Below are 26,857 nucleotides of genomic sequence, written 5' to 3'. Positions count from 1 at the left end.
GTAAAATCAAAGGTAACTTCATATTTGGGTCATTGAATGTAAATAAATACACAAAAAAGGCCTATATGAAAAATGTGAACCCTAATATTTTGTATCTAGCTTTTACAAAATTCAGCCGCCTGGTTTTATAAAATAAAAAATTAATCAACTTTAAAACTAATTTTGAATAAAAATAAAAATTTAAAAAATAAAAGCATTTCCAATGTATTTCCAAAAGAAGAAGAAACAACCTGTGAATGTGCATGTTTTCTGGATTGTCCTCTTGTTGGCCTCCCGCTGGATCTGGTGTAATGTAGCAGCAGCTCCCGTTGGCTGGTGGGCGGATACGTCAGCACCTCACTCCGCTTATGCCTGCTCCCGTGGATTGTGGCGGTCAGAAGAAATAAGTGATGTATCACAGGTTATCCACGAGACTGCTAGACCTTCTGAAACCACTTCCTCTCTGCACTGTGTTAAAAGGCGAGAAAAGCTTTTATCCAAACCGCATCATTGGAAAACGTCATTCTGTCATACTGGAATCCTTTAGTATGTTTTAATATATGCTAGCGCATTTTGATCCCTTCATCTACACGGCATTCAATCGTCTGGAAACATTTTTCTTTCTTTTCAACATGACTTTTAAATGTGTCTTTTGGACGCACCTGTTAATGCTTTGGGTTGGATCCGAACCTGGCACATCTGAAGGTGTTTGGAGAAGCGCGCGCGACAGCACGACGGACGCGCTCGATGCCACAGACGCGCTCTCGCAGCATATGTTTAAACTGTATGAGAAGTGCAACATTGAACCTAACCGATTCAAAGAGGGAAATACAGTAAGAAGTTTTAAAGCAAAACCTGGTAAGTAGCCTATGGAAAAGAAAAAATCTATGATGCAAACGCCATGCTGCCACTATGACGTTTAAAAGCAAACATGGTAGCCTATAAAAAAAATCTGCAATTATTACGATTCGCTTGATTATAATCTTCTAAATGGCTTGATTTATGTTTGCTTAAACATGACAAGAATTACGCTACAATGACTTTCTAATGACAATAATTTATGTCAGTAATTATTGGCTCTGTTGAGGTTTGTCTCGTGCAATGCAATATGCAAATGTCACGTTACACACCTACCACATTTGTGTATATGTTTGTACTGCCTAAATCTAGCCTAATTATTTATCTAAATCTAGATAAATAATGACAGGATATGCTATGTAGATGTACCGTGCGATATCGGGAGTGTTGCGCGACCACCGCAGACGATCCGCCACGTTTTGTGAACTCTTCTTGTTAATGAAACGTTGTTTGAAAACAGCTGTTTAAAGCGGAACATTAAAATAACATTTGTCACACTCTCACGAAACAATACAGTCTTTTTTCTGCAGTCTGCTAAAGCATTTAATCAGTGCCGATTAAAAGACTGACATTGTTGCAGGTTCTAACTCTTAAGGGAACCTAAATAAACATTTCCATATGTCTGCTCTAGGAGTAACATGTCTGCTCACTTCCTTGTGCTTTCTTCAACCCCATACACAGAACAAAAAGCCTGTTGTTTGAGCCCATATTCATAATTAATATGTTACTCAGCAGTTTCTCTCGTATCTTTGCAGAGAATGTGGAGCAGAGGGCCTCATACTGGCTGAATCTTACTTCCCTTCAGGGTTCCGAGGTGATTCTAACATCTACGTTTCACTTCTTTTTTGACAAACGGCCACGTCAGAGGTCCTGGTTCTGCAAGCGCTTCAAGAACCCCTCTTGTCGCATCCCGAACTTCCAACTGCTACCCTCTGTCCGTCTTCTTTTCCGGTCTCTCTCCTTCAGATCAGACCCAGGATCGCTGCTCGGAAACATCACCATAGCTCCTCACAGACGCGGGACCTGGCAGAGCAAGGATGTGTCTGTCATTATAAAGGAGGCCCGAGATAAGAATCACCTTTTGATCACTGTGGAGTTTGACTATGGAGAGCAGTATCAAAGGTATCATGACCAGCACTCACCTTCCAGTCTTCCATACTTGCTAGTTTATGCTAATGACTTGGCCATTTCAGAGCCCAACAGTGTGGCTGTGAGCCTACAGAGATATGACCCTTTCATTGCAGACCAGCAGCCAACTCAATCTCCAGACTCCTCACTTGACATACGTGTGAAGCGGGAACTGGAATCGGACTTCTCTGATCCCATTGAGAACAACGAGCTCCCGGAGGTGGAGTACAACAGCTTCAAACAGCACGATTTGTGGGAAAGTGCTTACTTTGCATTCAAGCCAAAGCCCTTCAAAAAAGAACGTCGGAGGAAAGGCCAGGAGCACACTGATGGATTCGACAAGTCTCAGGTTCTCCGGTTTGATGAGAAAACCATGAAGAAGGCCCGGAGGAGACAATGGAAAGAACCTCGCAGCTGTTCCAGGAGGTACCTGAAGGTGGACTTTGCAGACATCGGGTGGAACGAATGGATCTTGTCTCCCAAGTCTTTCGATGCCTTCTACTGCACAGGAACGTGTGAATTCCCCATTCCAAAGGTCAGAGAACCTCACGGCAAGAATACGCGTATGCGAATGTGAATCATTTAGACATGTTGAAATATTTAAAAATGACTATGGTTAATACAGCCTCTCTAGCCAGAGATTTTTAAACAAAGAATCCCTTCAGAAAATGTTTCGGTTCCAGCGCAACTAAAGCACACCATCTTTATGTGCAATTACAGTCAAATAGTTGTACGCTTAATGGGGGTTTTAAGCACATTTTGGACACATTTTCTTTTGAAATGAGCCAGTTTTAAAGTTCCTCTGTTCTGAATAATAGAAGAGTGTTGTAAGACATAATTTCCTCTGCTCCATTAAAGAAAGCAAAACAAAAGTTGCAATTTTAAACGCTACCATACCTCAATTTCCTCTCTTTTCTGCCCTTTTCAGGTGGTCCGCCCCTCCAACCATGCAACCATCCAAAGCATAGTCAAGGCCGTTGGGATAATTCCAGGTATCCCAGAGCCATGCTGTGTCCCAGAGAAGATGAAACCACTCAGTGTACTGTTTATGGATGAGAGCAAAAACATTGTGTTGAAGATCTACCCCAACATGTCTGTGGAGACGTGCGCTTGTAGATAGACTTACTGCTCCGAGGGAAAAAAGACAAATGGGCATTGTTGTGGTTTTGAAACCGAATTTACCTTGAAGAGGCATATTGTCTTTAGTTTGCACTTCTTAGAAAGTGCATACATTTTTAAGGACTGCATTTCATATTTTATGAATGCTTATCTGTGTTATTTCAATTCCCTCTGTTTATTCATGAGGGATCTGTCGTAAACCTTTTTCATTGAGTAACATGAGCACTTACTCTTAAACTTATTGCTTAAATTGTCGGCTTTTCAGCTCCATGACATAAATGGCTGTTGGAATTATACTTGTAGATTACTGGATATACAATAAGGTTTGTAGCATACTGAACATAACATAAACCCTTTCTTTTGGAAGAGCTGTTGAAATACATTGGAAAGAAAATTAGAAAAAATAATTATTTTGTTATTGAGATGAATGTTGGATGTAGTGGCAGGTTAAGTTAATGTCTTTGTGTATATTAAAAATTTAAGTGTAACTTGATATTTGGGACATTTAAAACCATACATGATGAAATAGCCTACATGTGAAAATGTGAACTCTTTAATATTTTTCATCAATCATTTACATCAAACAGTTAGGATGACTGCAAAGCAGTCTTATAGCAATTAATCTGAACTTATTTTTTATATATTCAAAAGTCTGGTATGTTAGAAAACTAAGAAACAAAATTTTAACAATCAGATTTTTCCCAAATGTTGCTGTTGCTAATCACTAAGGTCATTGATAGCTATGTTGACTAGTTTTTCCTGTGCTTTTGTTTTATTTTAAGAGAAGTTACACAATGTTCCTCTTTCCTTATTCAGACATGTTTGACTATCTTGGTGTGGTGCCATATGTAAGGAGTTTTTGGGCCAAATGTGTGTATAAACAATTGTTCATTTGGATTCAATATATTATATTTTAGAGAATGTATTTTTGTAAATGTGTGTTTTAAATTATGACAACTAGCCTTATAAGTAGAATAAAATATATGTTAAACCACCAATGTGTATTTTCTGCTGCATACATGCATTTTTTCTGCATTAAATGTGTTCCTATTCTTTACTAAACTAAGAAAATGAATAAAAGAATAAGAATGTCAACTAGATTTGACATCAGAAACCTGCTTGGATCATTATTTCTTGACCTGGACATCAAAGTCATCTCTAACCCCCAGTCCCCACCTTCAACCCACTTCAAGAGCATCAGGTCACAAAGTCCAGGAAGTTCCAGCTCTTACTTTAACAAATAATGTCACCCGGCTCAAACTAATTTGATGTAAACCCTTTTAATCCCACTAGCCCATGAATGAAAACGAGAAGCATGTTCTCAGAGAACAGAACCCAATTACTGTCTGCTGTGTCTTTCCTTTGCATAACAAGGTGTATTGAATGGCTTCTCTGTGCAGTCAGTGTGTGAAGAGGCAACACTTGGAGATGTCAGTTGTATAGGTTGAAGAGATGTGAATGTGTTTGCTGCTTTAACTGCTGTTTGGCACTAACAACATGAATACAAACACATTCAAAAATTAATATTTGTGTGTTGAAATTATTTATAAAATTATTATAATTAATATTCTGCTGAAAATAAAAAGTTTAATCCAGCCTAGTGTGCTTGTCTCAGCAGGTTTAAATAAGTCTCCCACCCTTACCAGCTGACAAACCCTTCTAAATCCACGTGGCTAAAGACCAGTAGATTTATCAACCTTTGACTAATTCATTAGCATAGATATTTGGTGGCAACAAACTAATGAGATGATTAAATATATGGTCTCTAATGTAATCAAAAGTTGTTTTCACCTCTCAGGCTAGTTTTGACTGTGTCTATTTGTAATTGTCTCCCACAGAGACCATCAAATAACAGAAGAATGTTAGAATGTAAGGCCAACATCCACTAAAGCCAGACACCAGATCAGCAAAATGTAGAACCCAGATAGCAAAATTTGTGTGGCCCACCTCTGGGCCTCATCCTTGCTTCAATTCTGGCCCAGTTCTGGCTGGGTCCTCGGCCTAACTGAAAACACACAAACAATTTCCTCTGGCCCAGATGTGGTCCATTCCACACCCTGTAAAATGACTCTAATTTATTGATATGGCCCAGGTCTGGCCCAGGCACTGAAAGACAGATCTGGCTGAGAGTCGGGTGGGTCCCTGGGCCAGATGTGGTCCAGAAACTGGCAGTGAAACACAAATTCAACAGTTTCAAAATATTAAGGGTATTAATTATAAAATGAACAAATACACTTTAATATGAACATGTATTAAAAATGAACAAATACACTATAATATTTACATTTATTAACAGTACACTTTTTAAACCGCAAAATAAAAAGTAAATAAAATGTACTCTATGATTAAAAGAAAAACATAATTCGCTTTCAAACAAATAAACTCTCTTTCACTCTCTTTAACAATAAATGATTCCCTTTTGCAAATGTCAAGTCCCCTTTAAATATGTAGCGCTATATAGCAGCTTTACAGGCATAAATAGGAAAATCATCAGTGATAACAGAGTTAAATTTGGCTATAAAGCTGCTCTTAAAAGAAAATAGTCTCATTGCTCAGCTGAATTCAGTTCAGTGTTGATTCAGTTCTGTTCAATAGCTGTATAAAGTATATAAATTATAAAAAGTGTTCATTCAACTATTAAGCAGCTCTGTAGATAACAGTGATGTCATCATCCAACTCAGTTCAGTTCTCACATAATGGTGTCAATGCAGGCAGATCAATAATATTAAGAATGCATGTAGATGTGAACTTGTACAATAAATATTTGTACTTGTATGCTAAAATTTACACTCACAGGTCCAATGTAAAAACCTGTTGAATGTTGAGATTTGCACTCGCAGACAATAGTCACAAACCTGTATTCTGAAATTGAAGCTGCAGACAAATAGTCACAAATGTTAAAATGCTTCAAAATGAATCTCTACATTTCTAAAAATGAATTGCTACTTTTCTTAAAATGAATTGCTACTTTGCCTAAAATGAATCGCTACTTTTCTTAAAATGAATCACTACTTTTCCTAAAATGAATCGCTACTTTTCTTAAATTGAATCGATACTTTTCCTAAAAAGATTAGATACTTTTCTTAAAATGAATCGCTACTTTTTCAAAGCGAATAGATACGTTTCTTAAAATGAATCGATACATTTTCAAACTGAATCGCTAATTTTTCAAAATAAATCTATCCTTTTCTTAAAAAGAATCATTTTTCTTTAAAAGAATCGACACTTTTCTTAAAATGAATCGCTACTTTTCTTAGAGTGAATCGATACTTTTCTTAAAGTGAATTGATACTTTTCCTAAAAAGAATCGCTACTTTTACAAAAAAGAATCGATACTTTTCCTAAAATTTATTGATACTTTTCTTAAAATGAATAGATACTTTTACAAAAAAGAATCAATACTTTTCCTAAAATTTATTGATACTTTCCCTTAAAGTGAATCGATACTTTTCCTTAAAGTTAATCAATACTTTTTCAAAATTAATCTCTACTTTCCATAAAAATAATCTATACTTTTCCTTAAAGTGAATCAATAATTTTTCAAAATGAATCGATTCTTTCCCTAAAATGAATTGATACTTTTCCTAAAAATAATCAATACTTTTCTTGAAATGAATCAATACTTTTTCAAAAAGAATCAATACTTTTCTTAAAATGAATTGCTACTTTCCCTTAAAATGAATTGCTACTCTTCCTAAAAAGAATCGATACTTTCTTAAAATTAATCAATATCTGCACTTAGAAGTCTGCCACTACATTGTTTATAGTCTTTGAATGTGCAATACTACAGGGAGTTTAAAATGGGATGTGGACACATACACACAATGATTTTCATACCTGACCTCATCAGCAGATGTATTTGGAAGTGAAGCAATGTGGCACGTGTGTTCACAATAGCACAACTTGTGACAAACAGCATGCCTGTGACAGTTTCAACGTGCATGATTGATGGGCCTTCCAGCATCTTTCTAACAGGCCTAAATACTCAACAGTTACTGAAAACCAAAGTCAATATTTAGTTTTCCAAATGAGGCCTGATCAATTAATGGCAGAGATGAAAGATGCTCTTAAGAGCGAACAGAGGATTTTCTGTGTATGAAATTACTTTCTCCTCAAGTGATTACCGTCAGGAGTGACCGCTGGGCTTCTAATTGCACCAATATTAGGCTAGTGTATACACATCTTTTCATTCAATATGTCTTCAGAAGTTCTGTATTTACATTCTTAAATGAGCAGAATGTTTGATTTTCTTGCCAAATGCAGACGGGTGTCCTTTTGAACTTCGCAGTGAGGTCAAAACGTTGACTTTTTGGTGAACTTCCTCAGTGTTGAGTTTATCACCTAGCCTATAGGCTAATTAAAAGGAGATTTGCAGGGGGCTTTAACACAAAACTAAAACTAACTTTTTAGGAATCGTGCATGTGGCGAAGATAAACCTGACCACAACGCCATCCTCACATTTTCCACATAACAGCTAGGCCTATTTTGTGAGTTATGAGACCTTCAAGCACAATAATTGTCAGACAGGGCACTCTACTGGTCACTCAGCGTTAGTGCATGTGTGTCAAACGAGCGCTTCGATTAGTGTTTACTTTATTTTAAAATAAATGAGCATGTTTATGAGGTTATAAGAAAAAAAGTGTTTACTTTATGCAGTACCACCATATTCACAAATCTAGAACATCATAACACCTGTGTGAGATATTATTGACTTGCAAAGGACATTTACTACATGTTAGATATTTAGCTACATTAACACAAATATAAACTGACTAAATACTTGTCTAGTCCTAAATACTTGCTTCTTGAAATGAATTTAAAATTACATAAGAAATATCAATGCTACTGTGTGCACACAAAGAAAATGGTACTTTATGTTCCATATTTCTAGATGGCTAAAATCAGAGGCAAACAAATGGGGAATGTTCAAAATCTTTAATGAAATACAATGACTGTACTTAAAAAAAAGAACAAGACAATATTTAAATAAATACATCCTCCTTGTCATTGTGCTGATAAAAATGTTAAAAAGAAGTAGACATCTGAAAATAACATTGTAACATTAAGATTTGGCATTCTGAAGGGATGGATTTTTCAAATATAAAATATCTTTACAAAACAATGTTACTCTAAACTTATAATACTTTAGTCAGCTGTTAGCAAACCTAAAAATGCTGGAGCATTTTACCCCGTTTCTCAATAGCATTTACATGTAGCCTAATGCTGACATTTGTAAGGCACTATAAGGTTGAGAATGATCAGGCAATTCAACAGTATTAGTCAACTAAATGGTACAGCTATTTATAAAGAGAAAGTAATGCATGTCTATAGCCACCTAGTGGCGATGTAGGCCTACCCTGAATTGCACGACCAACGCTCACACACTACATGGCTGAAATGTCATGACCGGTGGAGAAAAAGACACCTTACTGTTGATAAATGGTTGAAAGGTTCAAGTTTTTACCACCTATGTAACGTATTGCTATTTGCTACAGCAATATACCTCTTCTGTCCAATAGCAGCCTAGCTACAAATGTCCATCATTAAGTAGCCTAAATGCACAATTTATGGTCAATGCATAATAACATATTAAAGTGCGCCAGACTTGTTCTTCTTAATTATGTGATGTCATGTGACGTGAGAGGTGGTGACGCTCTCGAAAGTACTCGTGACAGATGGGGCATGTGAGTTTCTCCTCTCTCCTCCGCCTCACCTGAGCCTCTGCGGCGAACTCTTTCTTATGATGGGACCTCATGTGAAACACCAAGTCGGAGGTCATTCTAAATGAGAGGTTGCATTTGGCGCACCAGTTCTGCACTGAAACACCCATTGGAGTGAAAGTAGGGGGAAGAAGTGTCAACGAAGATGTAGACTGCAGCTGACCACCTATAGCTCTGGTCCAATGCTCTGGTGCGTAATAGAAGGATCCTCCTGTAGCAAGAGGTGCGGACATCACTCCACCTGCATGAGTGCCTGGCAAGTCAGCGTGAAACAGGTGCGAAGCCAGTACATTTCTGTATCCTAGAGAAGGTTTTGATTTGAAAGAGTCTGAGATAGTATCCGAATCTGGTGGTGAAGTGTTCTTCATCAATTCCGCGATGGTGCGTTTGCTGGGTTCACAGAACGCGCTCTTCTGTTCCGAGTGCGCGCTCTTGGGTACAACGAAAGAGAACGCGCTGCAGTCGGATTGTAGGCCTACGTCAGGCGCCAATACATCTCGTGATGACTGTTCGTGGTTTGACTGCTCTGGTGGTTTTCTAACCTCGGTAAATGCGCTGTTTTTATTTCTTTTTGACTCATTTGAAAAGTTGTCTGTAGATTCTGACGAATCCTGAAAAGGCGCATAGTCTTGGTTGGCGTTGGCGTGGTAACTGATGTTGGTTCTCTCCAATAAAACTGTTTTTTTGTTCCTGGGGCTTAAGGAAGCCTCTTGTTTTCTTTTTTGAGGTATGGCAACGTCTTCGGAAGAATCGTTCCTTTTGTGCTCCAGATCTCTTGCAATGTTGTGAAAATCTATGACTTTGCGTTGTCGCTTGACTTCTTGTTTCTGTTCGTTGGTTGGCCGGATAATATCTACCTTTTCCTGCGCACATAAAAAACGACAGTGGGCAAGGAAAGGGTTTTCATTCTTGAAGGCCTGGCCGCATCTCATACATATATAGTCTGCATATGAAGAGAAACAAAAGCTGTCAGGGCATGATGATGATAACAATAACAGGCAATTTTACGTAAACACAGATGGCAATTTAAATGTGATATTTGTATCCATAATGTTTTCACGCATTTCTGAAAACCTTAAGCGATATCTATATATTTATTTATCTATGATCTAACTATCTATCACTATTTTTTTTTAATTATGAATAAAAAAATTCCTTCGAGTTAAACCATTTGATCTGAACAAAACGTACCAGACCTTATCAAACACTCATAAAGAGTGGATTTCTTGTCACATGAAAACAAAATGGCTTCCTGCATCATGGTTAGGCTATAGGACCATTGCTTTGGTGGACAAATGATTTTCCCCCTAAATATTAATAATATTTCACAAAATACAGCGAATATTTAAAGAAATAATGCAATATTATGCCAAATTACTTACTGATTTTTTTTTCAAGAAAATCTGCATGTGAATTACTTTTTTCTTTTTAGATATATTTTTACGTTAAGCCCTAAAAAATAGAAGCTAAAAGAGGTGTTCAAGTTATTTTTGTGTAGAATATATGTTTGTATTTTTTCCTTAATTTATTCAGTCAAAAATACACATAAAATAATATCATTGACCTATGAACATTCCATGACATTTTGAAGTTACATTAACTGGTTTAACATGATTTGAGCATGAATTAATGCATTTATGCCATTACTAATGAAAGAAATTTAAAAAAATGTTTTGTTTTTTGAAGGCTGCAACTCACCATCTGTCAGGGCTTTTGTCTTTATGTCTCGAAACCCCAAAAGATGAGACAACTCTTCGTCGTACCAAACAAGCAGTTCCTCCCCTTGTTTCACATCTCGAATAGTCCGAAAGTGCAGCTGTCCTCCTTTCAAGTAGGCCTCAGTATTCTGTTCTTCTGCGCTAACTGCAGCCTGTACTAACCGTAGCCAAGGAACTACAAATGGAGAGCCTTTCATCGCCTCAGGATCTACCTGTTGATAGAGGGACATATTTGCATTTAGAGAAAATCTAACTTTTTTTCCTTAACAAGAAAAGTCACCATTTTACCTTTTGCACTGCATATTTAATACAAAACGAAACGTCTGGATTACGCATGTTTCATTTACTAACACAGCACAAAGCAGCATATTGTAAAGTGCAGTCTAAAATAAAAACCTTTAGATTAAAATGTAAGTGCATGTTTAAATATGCAGTGAATGCTAAATTACTCACCCTAAATACATATGATTTATTCCGTTTGTCAAAGGATTTCAGTGCAATGAATGCTATAGTGTCATAAAAGTTATTATGGAGAACACATGGTCCGAATGATGTTCCAGCTGGTACATCCTGTGTAACTTGTACACTAGTGAAGAAATCCGGGACGTGGTGATGGAGAAATTTGCTGTCATTAGTCCACAAGGCGCGAGGCATAAAACTCTGCTCCATGTTTTATTCCTGAAAATCTGAATAAAAATAATGAGAAGTTAAAAAGAGGAAGACATGTAGCCTAAATAATGTTTTCTTGTTTAAATGTAATTAATGGAACAATCTTACAGCCTAATGATTTTTCATATCAATATTTTTTATATGTAGCCTAGGCACTGATTCATTCAGTTCGACTGAGACTGATGAATAAATGGGTCTGTGTATATTGTGCGAAATCGTTTTTCTATTATTTTTTATTTTGTTAGATATGGTCTTTATAATGTATAGGCTGATGACGTTAAAATAATCAGCCGGCATTTTTCTATAAAATGTAAGATCTTAAAATGATATGCAGTAAAATCGCAACTTACCTAAATCAGGTTAGGGTTGAGGATGTTCAGGAACAGGTGGACAATCCACGGAGATGCGATTATAAATTATCCACCGAGAGCTCGCGATCACGACTGTCTCCTGATCCTAACAGTCTCTGGACTGTCTCTTGCGCTGTGCAGTCACGCACTTATCCACGCTGAGGACGCGGAGCTGATGCGCCTCATTTCTCCCCAAACCCCCCAGGTGGCGTTTTGATTGGTGCTCCACCAGCTTTGAAGGCGTGTTAATTAGAAGCGAGGGTAATCAATGACAGAAGTCAGAGACCGTTAGATTGTAGTAAGTATACACAAAAGATGGTGTGCACATTTAAAACGGGTCTCTGAGTTATAAATCCAGTCGATGTCGATCAAAATTCCAATGGTTAGATTTTGTGATGATTCTCCAATAATGGAACATTTTTAGTCTCTTCTTGTGTTCATAATTTTAACAGTGCTTATTTAATTGATTATAAAATATAAATGGTTCCTTATCTGATTATTTCAGAAAAAATAGGCATAATAGGCTACTTTCAAAGATTAATTTACTTTTTTTTTTACTTTGCGCATTAAAATGTTTGAGTGGTTCGAATAACATAGCCTAATTAGTGCTGTCGAATCGAATAAACGCAATATATTGCATCTAACATAAGATTTTGTGTTTACATTATATATGTGTGCGTAAATATGTTTTTATATAGGCTATTATATAGCCTATCTGTGTGTATATGTACGTGAGAGGGATACTTCTGGCTTCAACGAAATTTCTTAAATAGCCTACTATGTTATGTTTAGTGCTATGTTTAGTGATATATATATATATATATATATATATATATAATCACTAAACAAAATATAACACTAAGAAATTTCTTTGAATACAGAAGTCTCCCTCTCCCGGAAAGAGGAAGTTTTATTTGCTGTTGACTGCCTGCTCGCTGTCCGGTCTGTGGTCGCTCCTCCATACATTTCTCCTTGAGGAGGAGCTCTCTGTTTTGAAAGCGGATTCAGATGACTGCCGAATATACCACAGTGACAAGAAGACATTCAATAAATTTCATGGAAAAGAGTAGTTTTCATTTTCTGCAGGATTAATATGAAATGCAGTTCTATCCAAGTGCTTTTGGATAGATTCAACTGGTGAAATGGCACGTTCTCTGATTCTTGTTGTGGGAATTTTTGTGATTTTGATGCCTAGTCTTCATACTGGAAAAGCTGAGCCTTATTTTGAGGAAGAGAAGAGGTCTTGTCAAGGTGCTTTCGACTTGTATTTTGTCCTCGACAAGTAAGTGGCCTTTATATGTATGGCATCTTATTCTCTTCTAATCGCGCATTGCTGCGCGGCGCCCCTGATCGACGCCCTCGCACGCGCGTGGACCGCTATTATAACAAAAGTCATTCGTTTAGACAGCCGAATAACAGCTGAATTGATTCAAATGCTTTGATATCAAAAAAAGTTGTTGACTTTTTTAAATTGATAGTAATTTGTTGGAATACATTGCTACTAGCTGGAAACGTCCGGTGAGATCTGAAACTATTCCCAAAGGAGACCATGGTAGGATAAGAGAACAATGTCTCATGGAACTGACATGAAGTTTGAACAAAATTCCAAACCATAAAAACACTGAACCATTCACTGCCTCTACAAAATGAACATGTAGTGTTGCTTATGGTTTTCCTGATTGTTTGTGGATTCCTAAAAAAAAAAGACGCTGCAGGAGGACAGGACTCTTTGCCTCAGGCAATTTTTTAAGAAGCATGATTGTCCCTCACCTGGTGCTGTTCACATGAGCATTTGTGCATCATTATCTCAGGGGCGTCTCAATCATAAAAGGCAAAGAAATTTACCTCATCATGATATAACAGCATGCACTATTATACAAATATAATACAAATACCCAACTGTAAAAAAGTGTCATGTCAAGATAAATTAAAATGCACATCTTTTTTTTTCCTTGCAACTTACAACTGCATCCATTTGTTTACGTGTAAATGTTTGCATAAGGCAAATAGTTCTTAATATTTAAGTGTGTAATGAGCTCATAGTGAGTGTAAGCAAGGAGTATGTGGCATCCTACTATAGCACTTTGGAGTGAATACTCAAACAAGCTTAAACATGCTGGAGCATGCTGTATGTCAGTTATAAAACGAACCGTTTTGTGGCCTTCAGATTTGAGTCAAATCTGAACTAAAGGCTCAAGAGCAACATTGCAATGTCTGTACACAATACTTTTGATTATATAGTGACATCTGTGTGAAATCTGAAGGAATTCTATTTTGAGTTCAGGTATACAAATAATTTAAATCAATATAAAAACATAGCCAGTTCTTCTAATCCTTTGTTGCGCTGTTTGTAGTGCACATGCATATTAGTTGCACTTCACAGTTAGCTCCTCTGTTTGTAAAGTTTCCTGAATGCCTTTAGAGACCTTAGGGATTTCATGCATCATCAAGCTTTTGCCACGCTTCCACACTTTTAATCAGCTGAATGGTTTTGGCTGAAGTTTTGGGGCCTTAAATGCCACTCAGTGACACTAATTCTAAATATCAGGCCATCGGTTCAGAGAGTTTTTGGAAAGAAAACAGCCGCAGTGCTTTTCAGAAAGACAATACCTTTGATTATCAGCGGATGATAATTCGTTTTATGTCACGATATAGGACTCCTTTTAATTTAGGGCTCCTTTTTAATAATAATTAAAAAAAACAGACTTTGCAAACAGAGCTGATGTTTCTAACATAGAGTCAGTGGTTTGCTTAAGATTGACCTTAGTTTACAGGAAAGGAGATAAAACCAAGATCAAACTGCATCAAGGGAAACCATCGCAGTCTCGTTATTCTAGACTCCTGCATACCACTGTGTATTCAATTTATTTCAGTGGCCCCAAACTGTATTTGTACACACTTAAAAAAGGTCTGAATGTCTTTGCATTAGATAACAAAATATCAAATCAAATATATGTATCATCTGCCATTAGAGGAAATTAACCCTAGAACTAAATTATTTTCTTTTTGCCATCTTTACTTTTTAAAAGATTTTTAGTGAATGCAGTAGCAGAATATGGAGTCAATTCAGTTCACACAGGTGTCCTAGCAGAGTAACCAGCAGGTGTAGTTCATTCCATTAACTATGGATATTTTTAACTAACATTTGACAGCCAGAAAGTGTCCCAAAGCTTTGTTGTTTTATCATTTAAACGCTGACAAAAGTCTTTTTGAGGAACTTTCTTGTGGTGCTTGTTTTGTGTTTCCTTAAATATGGCACTTGGTTTCATATTTTCTAATCTAATGCAGTACCATTCATATATTTATAAGTGTGGCCCAAGTGTTAATTTTGGAGCCACATTAGGCTATATGAAATTGCAGGTGTGTTTAGAACTGACATCAGATTAGCATTGATTGCTCCACATGTCCAGTTTTATGTTTCCTGACCCCTTGTCAGAGATGGAGCTGTGAGCCTTTTTGGATGCTGATGTAGATGCCAGCTCTGTTTTAGTTCCTCAACCTGTTACACTCAACCATTGCCATCTGTTCCCATTCAAATGGCTGGCTCCAGGAGGAAGGGGTGTTGCTCTCTGCTAGCAGGAGGCAGATTCATCTCGCTCAAAGGCAATTAGCCCTTGTTGGGAGCGCTTTAGGGTCTTTAATTAATTAGTGGCATGTGCGCATTTTATAGAGTACTTAAGGACCTGCTACTCTCAGATAGTATAAGAAAAGGTGGTAATTGATATGTAATTGTGTTTAAGGCAGCTATAATAATGCACAGAAGAGATATTAGCCTCTGACTCTATGAAGCATGTTGTTTTTCAACACACGTTTGATTTTGTTATAGATCAGGAAGTGTACAGAACCACTGGATTGAAATTTACTCCTTTGTGGAGCATCTTGCGGAGAAATTTATAAGGTAACGTGCTTTAGTTTTGATGCACTATTGTCCTGTAATGCCTTTAATGAATAATATGTGAATTTTTATTTACAGCCCAATGTTACGTATGTCCTTCATTGTCTTTTCAACTCGCGGGTCCACGATTATGAGACTCACAGAGAATAGGTATGACCAAACATGCATCCGGGTCCTCTATGGACACTTTAATGACAAAACAACATTAATGTTGCAGACAAGTACACATTTTTTGTCTGCATTGTAATAACATTCCTTCAACATTTGTAATCAGAGATGATATTACCAGAGGCTTAAATATGTTGAGGAGACAAATACCAGGAGGTGATACATATATGAATCTTGGATTGGAAGAGGTATATTTTAACTGAATCAATTAAAATCCTCTACTGTGGTTAAAATTCCTGCATTAATGCGGTAAACATCAAATTGCAGGCAAATCAGCAGATATATCATGGAAATTATGGTAAGCGTCACCTTGAATTACCATGCAATTCATTCACACTTTTACTCTGGGAAAATCAAGCCTCAATGAGATGATGTTTATTTCACAGGGACAGCCAGTGTGATCATAGCACTGACGGACGGGGAGTTAAACGACTATCAGTTTGTCACAGCACAGCAAGAGGTAAGAACATAAGCCAGTGATGTCGCAATGGATGTGGCGTGTTCTCTGGCAGATGTGTAATTGACAGTGGCATTTGCTCAGTAATAGAGCTGACTGTTTTGCCCATCTATGTGCAGGCACAGAGAGCTCGGTCTTTTGGAGCCATTGTATACTGCGTGGGTGTAAAAGACTTTAATCAAACACAGGTAACACAACTACATTGTACAATGAGTTAGATTTGAACCATAATAACTTTTCCGTACTGGGGTAGTCTCAGTTAACATGTATTGACTATATTGTATTGCTTGTTTAGCTGGCCACAATTGCAGACACCATAGAGCATGTGTTCCCAGTTATTGGAGGATTCCAGGCACTTGAAGGAATGATAGACTCTGTAAGTGTCTCTATTTCTCTGTCTCTGTCCATGAGGGAGTGAATCACCTAAATTATCCCTTTGCGTGTGTACGGAATACAGGAGTCACTTTTAAAATTGCAAGAGTTGGCATTTCGTGGCTGTTACCAACAAACATGGATTACATGCCAACCGTTTAACAGTTGGAGTCAAATATTTTTGTCAAAAGAAATATAAGGGACAAGGACGGAAGCCACCTCAGAAGGGAAAATAAAAAAGTAAAGTAAAGTGAAAATTTTTAATTATGGAATAAAGTTGCATTGTGTAATGTAATGTATCCAAAATTGTGCTACTGGCATTACAGAGAATAATTTTACAGCATTACCAGTTAGTAGTTCAGTTTGCATCTGGGAGTGAATTTGGTTGAAGAATGTGATTACTCCTTTAAATGGCTACGGTCTGTCTGTATTGACTACTAATCACTTAAGCACTGTTTTTTTTCTTCTTCTTGCAGATCATCAAGAAATCCTGCATTGAAATTTTAGCAGCTGAGCCGTCCAGTGTATGCGCTGGTGGTAAGAGTCACCTCAGCATTTGCCATGTTCATTTCTTTTTTGTAATTAAAAATAAATGTAATTTACACCTTGATTTTTTACATAAAAAAATATGAGAGGACAGTGCGCAAAAATTAATACACTAAAAGCTGTGCTAATTTTGGGAAAGCCCTAAGCAGTGTAATGATGGCTCACGAGTTGCGGTCTCTTGCACTCACCAGAAAATGAAAATTTATCATGTCTGGGCAGAGCTAATCCGCCTGTTCGCATCACCAAGGAGACGGCGCTGTAAGTGCACTCTCGCGCAGTAAGTGCATGCTAATAAGGTCATGTCAAGCCACATCCATCCTCTCTGGCCTACACACCAGTGCTCAATGTGGCAGGCCTGTCTGCTGAGCAGCAGCCAATTAAACAAATGGGCTTTTCACTGGTAAAGGCAGAGCGGAACTGCACCGCAGTTATTCGGCAGCACTTCTGCTAGACAACAGATCCGATGTGGCAAACTAGGCCAGGAAGAACCAGCCAGGCAAAAAACACAGCTCTCTAATTTCACTTGAGCATTCCTAACAATAAGTTCTCTGTCACGTTGTGGGACATCAAACCTTGAAGCAGACGGTGGGAGAGAGAGAGAGAGAGGGCATGCAGTGACCACTGGCAAACGATGATGATTAAAACAACAATACTCACACACTCACACTGTTTCAATGGTAACACTTTACAATAAGCTTTTATTTGTAAAATAAACTATCAATGAAAAATATGTGTACAGCATTTATTAATCTTAGTTAATGTTAATTTTTATATCTACTAATACATTTTTCAAATAGAAATTTGGGTCTGTTAACATTAAGTAGTGCACTGTGAACTAACATGAACAAGCTATGAAGTAACATTATAAAGGTTAATAAATGCTGTAAAAATGTATTGCACATAGTTAGCTCATAGTTTGTTAATGTTAACAAATGAGACCTTATTGGACTGGAATTTGGAAGTGTTACCTTTGCATAAGATATATTTTAATTGAGTTTATTTAAATCAAAATGCTCTCTTTCAGTCATTATTTGGTAACATGTATCGTTTATATGTTAATATGTTAATTTCAACATTTACTAATACATTATGGAAATCAATTGTTGTATTTGTTAACATTAGTTGATGAACTGTGAACAAGCATGAACAAAACAGCTTTGTTAATTTTAATTAACTTACATTAACAAAGATTAACAAATACAGTAACAAATCTATTGCTTATTGTTAGTTTGTGTTAGTTAATAAATTAACTAATGTTAACAAATGAGACCTTATTGTAAAGTGTTACCCATTATTTGTACTAGATTAGATTTAATGGGATAGTTATTAGTCCATACAATGAAAATCCGTGAGGCCAAAACAACATTGGACCCCATTGACTTCCATTGTATGCACAGAAAATAGTGCGATTTTTTTTTTTAAATATCTTCTTTTGAGTTCTACAGAAAAAATACAGGTTTAGAACAACATGACAGTGAGTAAATAATTTTCATTTTTGGGTGAATTATCCCTATATCAAATATATTTTGTTATTTATTTTGTTGATTACCCCAAACCGCATTAAGCATGATTAATGAAGATAATCCTTAATGGAAACATTGCATGACAATGAATGTCATAATTAATGAAACATATTGTTGTGCAATTAAATCAATCCTTGAAGTAATGGACTGTGAACAATGCTGTTCACAGTGTGCTATATTCCTCTAAATATTACAGTTTAGCCTAAGATTTATTAGATGCACGGGTCTCATTTGATCGTGGTTAGTAGTTTGTTTTGGTTTAGTGTGTTGTGGAGGCAGTTCCAGTGTCTGACAGTCTCAGCGATCAAACTGATGAGAAGTGACCAGCCCGTGCAGCCTGCAAACAGGCCATCACTCGCTGTTTTGAGAGGAGGCCCAGCCATCAAACGTGACAGCAATCGTTGCTTTGATTAACCCTTGTGATTCTGCTGCACCCCATCCCCCATTCGGGCAGTGATTGAATTGTCCGTGCTCGGACGTGGCACCTCTGCTCTAAACAGCCCGAGCCATCAAGCTCTCAGGTGTGGATGGGAAGCGTCAGCTCTCCCGTGCAGCACAACGGGTGTGAGCCGACAGCGTACCAGCCCCTGCCCACCATCTCGCTGCCAGCACTGCCCGCTGCCAAGCCAGTGTTGACCTTTTTACCCCTGCGCTGTCCTGTCAGAACCCGACACACCATGTCTGACAGTAACGCGGGAAGAAAAGGACATGGATGTTGATGCCCGGCCTCCAAAATTAAATGGAATTAGCCATTTCAGCTGTATGGACGTCACATTAAGCAGGCATGAGCAAGAGAGCTGGGCAAATTTAGACGCAGAGGTGGGGTGGAGAGGGGCTTCTGCATGGCAGACGGGATTAGTATAATTAGGGAGGAAATGACAGGTTAATTGGAACGGATGGGTGTGGAATTTCTTTTGGTAGATCCATGATGAGACAAGAGACATGCTGAGAATTCTTTTCACTCAAATTTTCCCGTGACCAGCCTTTCCGTTATTCGCCAGGTCTTATGTAGATATACTGGGTGAAGGACCTTTACAGTCAACATGATATTTAAATATATTCAGTTTACATTGTAAATGCACACTCCTGGTCTTGTGATCTATTCTTAGATGCATGAAATTCCAAAGAATAAAATTGTCTTTATAATCCTAAATCGGCATGAAAGTAAAATTCATCCCAATCTATTTTCTAAGTGCATTATCTTATTGTGAACGTTTTATCTGTGCATGCTTAATTCGTTTAATTTACCTCGTAATTTTCGATCTTTTGGTGAAATGGCAGTCTTCTCCCTGATGATGTATCATTTAGTCCGACATATCATTATGTATCACTTAAAACCCACCACTCTATTACAATCGACTGCAAAATCATATTCAGCCTGTCCTGCCTCAATCCAATCAACAACTGATGGACAGAAGACAACATTTTTTTCTTTCTTGGTAATCCGTTTCATTCAAATGTACACCACAATAGGGAAAAAGATCCATCGCTACTTCTGTTACATCGAAACTTTAATGAAAATTCAATAACTCTTTCTCTGAAATAGCTTTCCTTTTCTGCTAATGTCACTTAGGCAATGTGGGCTATTGAATAATGTTAACCAATAGCAAGAGTTATTTAGGCATTATTTTAGCAAACACTCATTCAGAGTTGGTTCCATCTTGGTATATAATGGCCACTTTACACAATCCAATCGATTCCTGATTAATAAAGTTTTATTTTTTAACATATTTGTACGTCTTTAAAAACAGCTGCCATTAACCCCTTATTAAAAAAGAGAACACTGGATGGATCTATAATGAACAAGACCTGTATCTAGCCTCCCTTTTATAGCCAAGATCATTGAGAAGGTTGTTTTCAATCAACTCAATGACTTTGTAGCCTGACGTCGTCATACTCAGATTCTAGCCAGAATGTGAGCCTGATACTGCTCCATTGGGCTGTGATAATGGGGCGTGTTTCAACCGAACCAGGAAAGAAAATGCCTCTACACTCAATTGGATTGACAAATGCCTTGAACGCGGTTCTCTGTTCCTCTTTTAAAATGAATGCGCTGTCTACATCTTCTATAACAGATGTGATAGCTGAATCTACACATCTAAATTATCCAGCAGCAGCCATTCTTTGTTGTAAACGAATTCAACCCAAGCGCTCTTTGGTGACGTGGATAGTTACGTTACGGTTGATCATCTGTCCATAATCTTATAAAGCACGTCTGACAATTTGATTGGTCCGAACAGCTTTGGCTCGGGCATACTTGCTTCACAACGGATCAAGTCCAGACCGAACTTCCCATCCTCAAATCTTGTGGGCGGGGCTAAGTTCGACTGGCATCCAGGCTAATGACTTTGTGACCTCAAGCTGTCTCTTAGACAAATTTCAGTCAGGTTTCCGACCTCTCCACAGTACTGAAAATGCCCTGATTAAAGTTTTAAATGATATACGGCTGAATACTGATTTGGATAAAATAACAGTTCTGGTTCTATTAGATCTCAGTGCAGCATTTCACACTGTAGATCATAGAACACTTATAGATAGGCTGGAAAATTGGGTAGGACTCTCCGGGACAGTACTTGATTGGTTCAGATCTTACCTAGATGGGCAGAGTTACTTTGTCACCACTGGTAATTGTGAATCTGATAGGGTGGCTATGACATGCGGAGTTCCACAGGGATCAGTTCTCGGACCGCTTCTGTTCAAACTCTATATGCTACCTCTAGGCCAAATTCTACAGAACAACAACATTAACTTCTCGGTTACTAATGTAACCCTCGTTCCCTGAAGGAGGGAACGGGATACGTAACATTGTGACGACGTAATTGGGATGACTTCAGGGAGCCCTATCATCTTCGAGTGTCTACAGAACGAGCCAATGAACGTTGCCGTGCGTGGATCATGTCACGTGGCCCACCCCGCAGCGCGGGTATAAACAGGAAGCGGGCACACGCACTCATTGTTTTTCGCTGAGGAGCCGAGATCGTGACGGCCGTACTGCGATGGTCAGCAACTGTGGCGACAGGACGTTATGTCTCCCCGTTCCCTCCTTCATGGAACGAGGGTTACATTAGTAACCGAGACGTTCCCTATCAGTCGCTCATGTTCGACGTAAAGTCGGCGTGACGACGTAATTGGGATCCCTATGGAAAACGCCACGGTTGCTGCCACATCCAGCGCCCTACGCAAGACTCTCAGCCCCCCAATTGGCTGGGGTGGAAGGCCTGCGTAGAGGGAGTTCAAACTGCTCTTCCTTTATACCCCACACAGTGGAACGCCTGGATAACACTGGGAAAGCGTGCCTTTCCAGGGAAGAGGGACGCTGCGGAAGCCACATCCTGCCCGAAGGGAGGTAACATGTGGAGAATACACATAAGGACTGGCCGGTTAGGGGCAGTGCAACATATGGAATGTCACTGGGGTGGCTCCAGCCCGAGAAGAGGGATGCTACACCTGGACAGTGACGGCAGAGCGGATTTTGCCAAGGGAAAGAGGCAAGGGCTCACCGCAGGGAGCTGGTCGTGGAAGAATACGCTTATGGTATAGCCGCAGGGATCACCACAAATGGAACCCAGTCTAGCACAAGTTACACAAGCATATGAGCACTAGGACTGGCGTCGGACGCTCCGCAATGTCCGACTGCCGAAGGGGTGCGGAGGAACTCTACAGGGTTCGCCTGAGTGGGGTACTCGACTGGAGCAAAAAAACGCACGTATCCGCTCCATGTGAAGGGGAGTGGCGCAGCAAGCCGACACTAGAGCGGGAACTTCGCTGTTACCGGCTGGTTGAAGCAAGCACACCGGAGGAAACCGGCCCAACACGTAGGCTATAAAACGTGTTAGCTGTCGCCTAGCCCGCAGCTCTACAGATATCTGTCAGCGAGGCACCATTTGCCAGCGCCCAAGAAGAAGCGACACTACTAGTGGAGTGGGCTGATGTGCGGTGATATTGGCAACATACACTTTAAGGGTGGAGGGAGACAGCCTTCGATCCAACCCATCTTGCAGGAAGAAAAGCACAGCTCTAATCGAACAATTTCGGGGGTTCTCCTCGTGAGAAGACAGGTTCTCGGTGGACGGGTGGGAGCAGCAGCGGTCCGCCGGGGCAGTATGTGTCGGATCGCCTCCGTCTGCTTCTGTGCGGCTGAGAACTGCTGGGCAAAGCTCTCGACCATGTCGCCAAACAACCCAAACTGGGACAGAGGGGCACCCAGGCACTATACAGCGCCGTCCAGGTCCTAGTGAGCTCCTCATGCACTTCCGGAAAAAATGGTACCGGGTGAAACCAATCATCCAACCGGGAAGGTTCGGGACGTGGTGGAGGGTTCCACGCAAGCTCGACCTTCTCGGAGCCCCGGGAAAGCTAAGCCGCCCATTCTGGATCGGACTCGGGCAATGCTACACTCCCCGAATCCAACACAGCCGAATCCTCATCTCCAGAGGACTGAAGCTCCCCCTCCGATGCTGCACCTGACAACTGGTCGTCAGGAGGAGCTCCAAAAAAAACGACTGGTCATCCTTCTGAAGGACCAGCACGCTCTTTTGGAGGCTCCGTCGGCGGCAGCGTTAGTGAGGCGTGAGGGGCCCACGGAGATGGCCTCGGCGGTGAAGCCCTCACGGTAACCCTCAGATCACCCTGGCTAAGCACCAGGTAGGCCTATTCTGAGGTCCAGAATAAGAACTAGATCGGGGAATAGGCAAGGGGACTGCACCTCCCTTGGGGTAAGCGAGTCTCGATCTTAACGCTGCCATAATCATATTCCCGCAATGGGAACATGAACTTTTCACAAAAGCTGCCTCAGCGTGCTGAATGCCCAACACACGCGAGGCAACTATTGTGGCCGTCTGCTGGCGCCAGGGAACGACCGCATCGAGAAACTCAAAATTGGAATGACATCCTGAAAAGGATGCAGGGTCACGCTTTTGTTGCTCTTTTGTGAAAAAAACAACAAAAAAATGCTCTCTTAATGCCTCCCACACAGTGCTGAGGCACCCAGGGGATGGCGGCTGTGTACAGCAGTGCTGTAAACACTTTTCAGGGAACGCCCACCGAAATGACACAGAAATTTCAACGCTGTGAAAACAGCAGTTGTTGAGCTTGAGTTCGTGGCCCCTCGCTGTTCAGGCAGTCACACCAACACTGGATACAAGGAAGGAGAGAGGATTCTTTAACGCAGTAGGTTGAGTGAAGTGATCCCAATTACGTCGTCACGTCGACGTTACGTCGAAAATGAGCGACTAATAGGGAACTACCATAGTTATGCTGATGATACTCAAATATATATGGCTCTTGAATCGTATGACAACAGCTCAATAGATTCTTTGTGTCATTGTATAGAGCACATAAAAAACTGGATGAATCAAAATTGTCTACAACTGAACCAAGATAAAACTGAGATTATTGTGTTTGGCAACAAAAATAAAAAAAACAAGTATTAGTAAAGAGCTGGATTCTCGGGCATTTAAAACCAGGGATCAAGTGCGTAATCTTGGTGTTCTGATAGATTCAGATCTCACATTTCAACAGTCATATCAATTCTTTAATTTAAAAATAGATCCAGAATCAAAGGCTTGGTGTCTCAAAAAGACCAAGAGAAGCTCATCCATGCTTTTATCTCTAGTAGGGTTGACTGGACTCCTGAAAAGGACTGTAAAACAGCTGCAGCTTATTCAGAATGCTGCTGCTAGAATGTTAACCAGGACCAAGAGAACAGAGCACATCACTCCAGTTCTTAAAACTTTGCATTGGCTTCCAGTCAGTTACAGAATAGATTTCAAAGTGGTGCTTTTAGTCTATAAATCTCTGAATGGTTTAGGACCTGAGTATATTTCTGATATGTTTGAAGAATATAAACCGAGCAGGACTCTTAGATATGTGAACACAGGTCAGCTAGTAGAGCCCAGAGTCCGAACCAAACATGGAGAAGCTGCATTTAGCACTTATGCTGTACACAACTGGAATAAGATCTTAGACGTGCCCCAAACGTATCTATTTTTAAATCCAGGTTAAAAACATTTCTTTTTTCACGTGCCTATGACTGAGCACTTAAACCTAACCACACTGTTTAACCTTATAGCTTCCTATGTTTATATTCTAACATACGGATAAAATCCTCATTTTACGAAAGTGCAGTGAGTTGTGAATGGCAAATTAAATTGACTTCAGGGCTTTTTTGAAAGCTTTTTAGGTTTCTATTGGAGGTAAAAAAAAAACTACTATATTTAGGATTTGATACTTTAAATGCTGGTGTAAAAACTGTCAGAAGAGAACTGAGACTTTAAGTATAGTGTTATTTCTCACAGCAGTGATATTCTTCTGACATTTCCTTACCACTATCTTTCCTTATGGCACACTGTACAGAATGTTTTTCATCCTGTGAACTTTACACACTTAAATGTTAAAGGCAACCAGAACATTTTCTAAAAGTGTAGCATTATTCAGAGATGAATCAGTACAAATCCACTCAAATCTCCCTTAGTGCCATGAGTAAGGTCACATTCACTCTGTATCCTTTGACGCCCGCTGAGACAGGTTCTAAGTGAGGGTGTTTTTCTCTCTAACATATGCTGCTTAGCAGCCGTCAGAGGGTCTACAGCATCGCCTGGGGGGTCTCAAAGGTCAGCCAGCCAGCTTTGTCGGCCACCAACGCTGGGCCCCCAGCTACACGACTCCAAGAGATTTGTGAACCTCTTCACTTTTATTATTAGCACCACTGGAGCATATGCATTTGCCCAGTTGAGTTGAGTGTTCCTGAAAGGTTAAGGGTGGAAAAAAAATAAGAAAACCTGCCCTCTGGCTGAGCACACTTTATAATTTCACAGTATGGCATTTTTTTAAAGGTCTGCATGAGACAAAGATCTAAAAAACAGGCACCGCCTTGTGTAGGCATTTTTGTCATACTATATTTCAGTATAAATAGTACATAAAAACAATATTTAGTCTACTTTTTGGTTACTTTTTTCTGGGAAAAAAAACAGAGGAATTTCACTTTGTAGTAAAGGGACTTGCTAAATGTTTATTATTATTATTATTATTTGTGTTTTTTTAAAGATTCTTTCCAAGTGGTTGTGAGGGGCAATGGATTTTTGCATGCCAGAAACATCAATCAGGTTCTGTGCAGCTTCAGAGTCAATGACACAGTTACACTGAGTAAGTAATATTACATTACAAACAGTACTTTTCCCTTAAAGTTTCCAATGACATATTTTTAAGACAAAAATAATGTATGCAACACTATATGCACTCTATGTATATGACTGTTTCTTTAATAGCAATAAAAAAGTGTCATCAAAATATACCTTTTTCTTTTTCTTGCTATTAACTTTCAGATGAAAGACCTGTCAGTGTTGAAGATACGCTCCTTCTTTGTCACGCGCCAATCATAAATGAAGCTGGAAAGTAGGTGCTCTTCATCCGGTCACTTTATGTTTTAATGCATTGGTACCCTTGAAAAATTTGGGTCAATGTCATTTGGAATTATTCTTATCAGTCAATCTCCACGCACCCTAACACATCGAGACAACAGGCATGTGGTGTAAAAAACATAAAATGAGCGTATAATTAGCCTCTCTGAGAGATTAGTCACCATGGGCTTGACCTGCATGAGAAGTTTCTAGTGAGTGTGCATGTTAGCCCAAAGCTCCGGTGGTTTTATGAGCTGAGAAAGAAAAGAACAGACAGTTAAAACACAGAGCCGACCGTATCCACATCAGCCGGAGCCGAGCCCCGGAGACTGACTACAGGTTACTTTTCAGGCCTTCTACAACAAATGAGCTGCTGCTGGCGGCTCATTTCCCTGCGAGCCCTCCAAATAATTATGTGTACCGGCGGCTCTAGACACCTTGAGGATTTCATCTGTCTTGATCTTGTCAGGACAATTCCTTGAGATGCCAATGAAGGAGTGTCTCATGCCACCTTAAGCAAAACAGGGATCTTTTTTTAAATCTTGGTCAGCCTAATACATCACTACACACACTCTATGGCAGCTGATGTTGACATATCGATATTCAGCGTTTTACATTCATTCAAAACTATTGTGACTGATTGATGTGTTCTTGGCCATATTTGTTGTAAACTATATCATAATGCACATTTGTGGATTAATAACAACATTGCCCAAGATTATGGAATGCATAGTTTTTTATTTATTTATTACAATTCTCTAGAATAATGATTTCTGATTGGTCAATTGCACCATCCAACAGTCAAAAATTTCTTAATTTTCACGAACGTCCATGGCAACACTGTACTGTTTATCAGTCCACTCATCTGGATACTGAAACGGGCACTATTTTTATTTATTTCGTTTCTCACGAAAGACTCACTCTCTCTTTTCATACAAAATGATATTTTGAGTTAGCT

General features: G+C 39.1%; 3 protein-coding genes across 4 annotated transcripts in view; 2 read left to right on the top strand and 1 right to left on the bottom strand.

Moving 5' to 3' along the window:
* The first annotated feature begins 304 nt into the window (after window positions 1-304).
* On the top strand, window positions 305-4,082 carry gdf10a (growth differentiation factor 10a). The gene is made up of 3 exons (XM_077236731.1): window positions 305-837; window positions 1,593-2,500; window positions 2,894-4,082. The coding sequence occupies exons 1-3, from the start codon at window positions 540-542 to the stop codon at window positions 3,083-3,085; spliced, it is 1,398 nt and encodes a 465-aa protein (XP_077092846.1). The 5' UTR covers window positions 305-539; the 3' UTR covers window positions 3,086-4,082.
* Window positions 4,083-8,004: 3,922 nt separating this feature from the next.
* Window positions 8,005-11,742, bottom strand: znf488 (zinc finger protein 488). Its single transcript, XM_077236730.1, has 4 exons — window positions 11,542-11,742; window positions 10,976-11,208; window positions 10,503-10,734; window positions 8,005-9,747 (listed from the first exon to the last, which is right to left on the bottom strand). Exons 2-4 carry the CDS (start codon window positions 11,189-11,191, stop codon window positions 8,699-8,701), a joined length of 1,497 nt encoding a protein of 498 aa, XP_077092845.1. The 5' UTR covers window positions 11,192-11,208; window positions 11,542-11,742; the 3' UTR covers window positions 8,005-8,698.
* antxr1d (ANTXR cell adhesion molecule 1d) overlaps window positions 8,737-26,857 on the top strand; it is a 32,565-nt gene continuing 14,444 nt past the window's right edge. Inside the window, exons 1-11 of one of the 2 annotated variants that reach the window (XM_077236729.1) lie at window positions 8,737-9,079; window positions 15,368-15,439; window positions 15,515-15,586; window positions 15,711-15,792; window positions 15,872-15,902; window positions 15,991-16,064; window positions 16,181-16,249; window positions 16,357-16,437; window positions 16,910-16,970; window positions 25,547-25,645; window positions 25,825-25,894. In XM_077236729.1, coding sequence (XP_077092844.1) covers window positions 15,519-15,586; window positions 15,711-15,792; window positions 15,872-15,902; window positions 15,991-16,064; window positions 16,181-16,249; window positions 16,357-16,437; window positions 16,910-16,970; window positions 25,547-25,645; window positions 25,825-25,894 — 635 coding nt within the window. In that variant the 5' untranslated portion in view covers window positions 8,737-9,079; window positions 15,368-15,439; window positions 15,515-15,518. Of the gene's footprint in view, window positions 9,080-12,457; window positions 12,824-15,367; window positions 15,440-15,514; window positions 15,587-15,710; window positions 15,793-15,871; window positions 15,903-15,990; window positions 16,065-16,180; window positions 16,250-16,356; window positions 16,438-16,909; window positions 16,971-25,546; window positions 25,646-25,824; window positions 25,895-26,857 lie in introns of those variants that run through there. The other variant, XM_077236728.1, reaches the window with a different exon arrangement.

Source organism: Siphateles boraxobius, unplaced genomic scaffold (genome assembly GCF_051911475.1).
Source record: "Siphateles boraxobius isolate OS27281-9 unplaced genomic scaffold, OSU_SipBor_1 20, whole genome shotgun sequence".
NCBI lineage: Eukaryota > Metazoa > Chordata > Actinopteri > Cypriniformes > Leuciscidae > Siphateles > Siphateles boraxobius.
The sequence above is the reverse complement of the archived record's forward strand: the minus strand, read 5'-3'. Positions and strand labels throughout refer to the sequence as shown.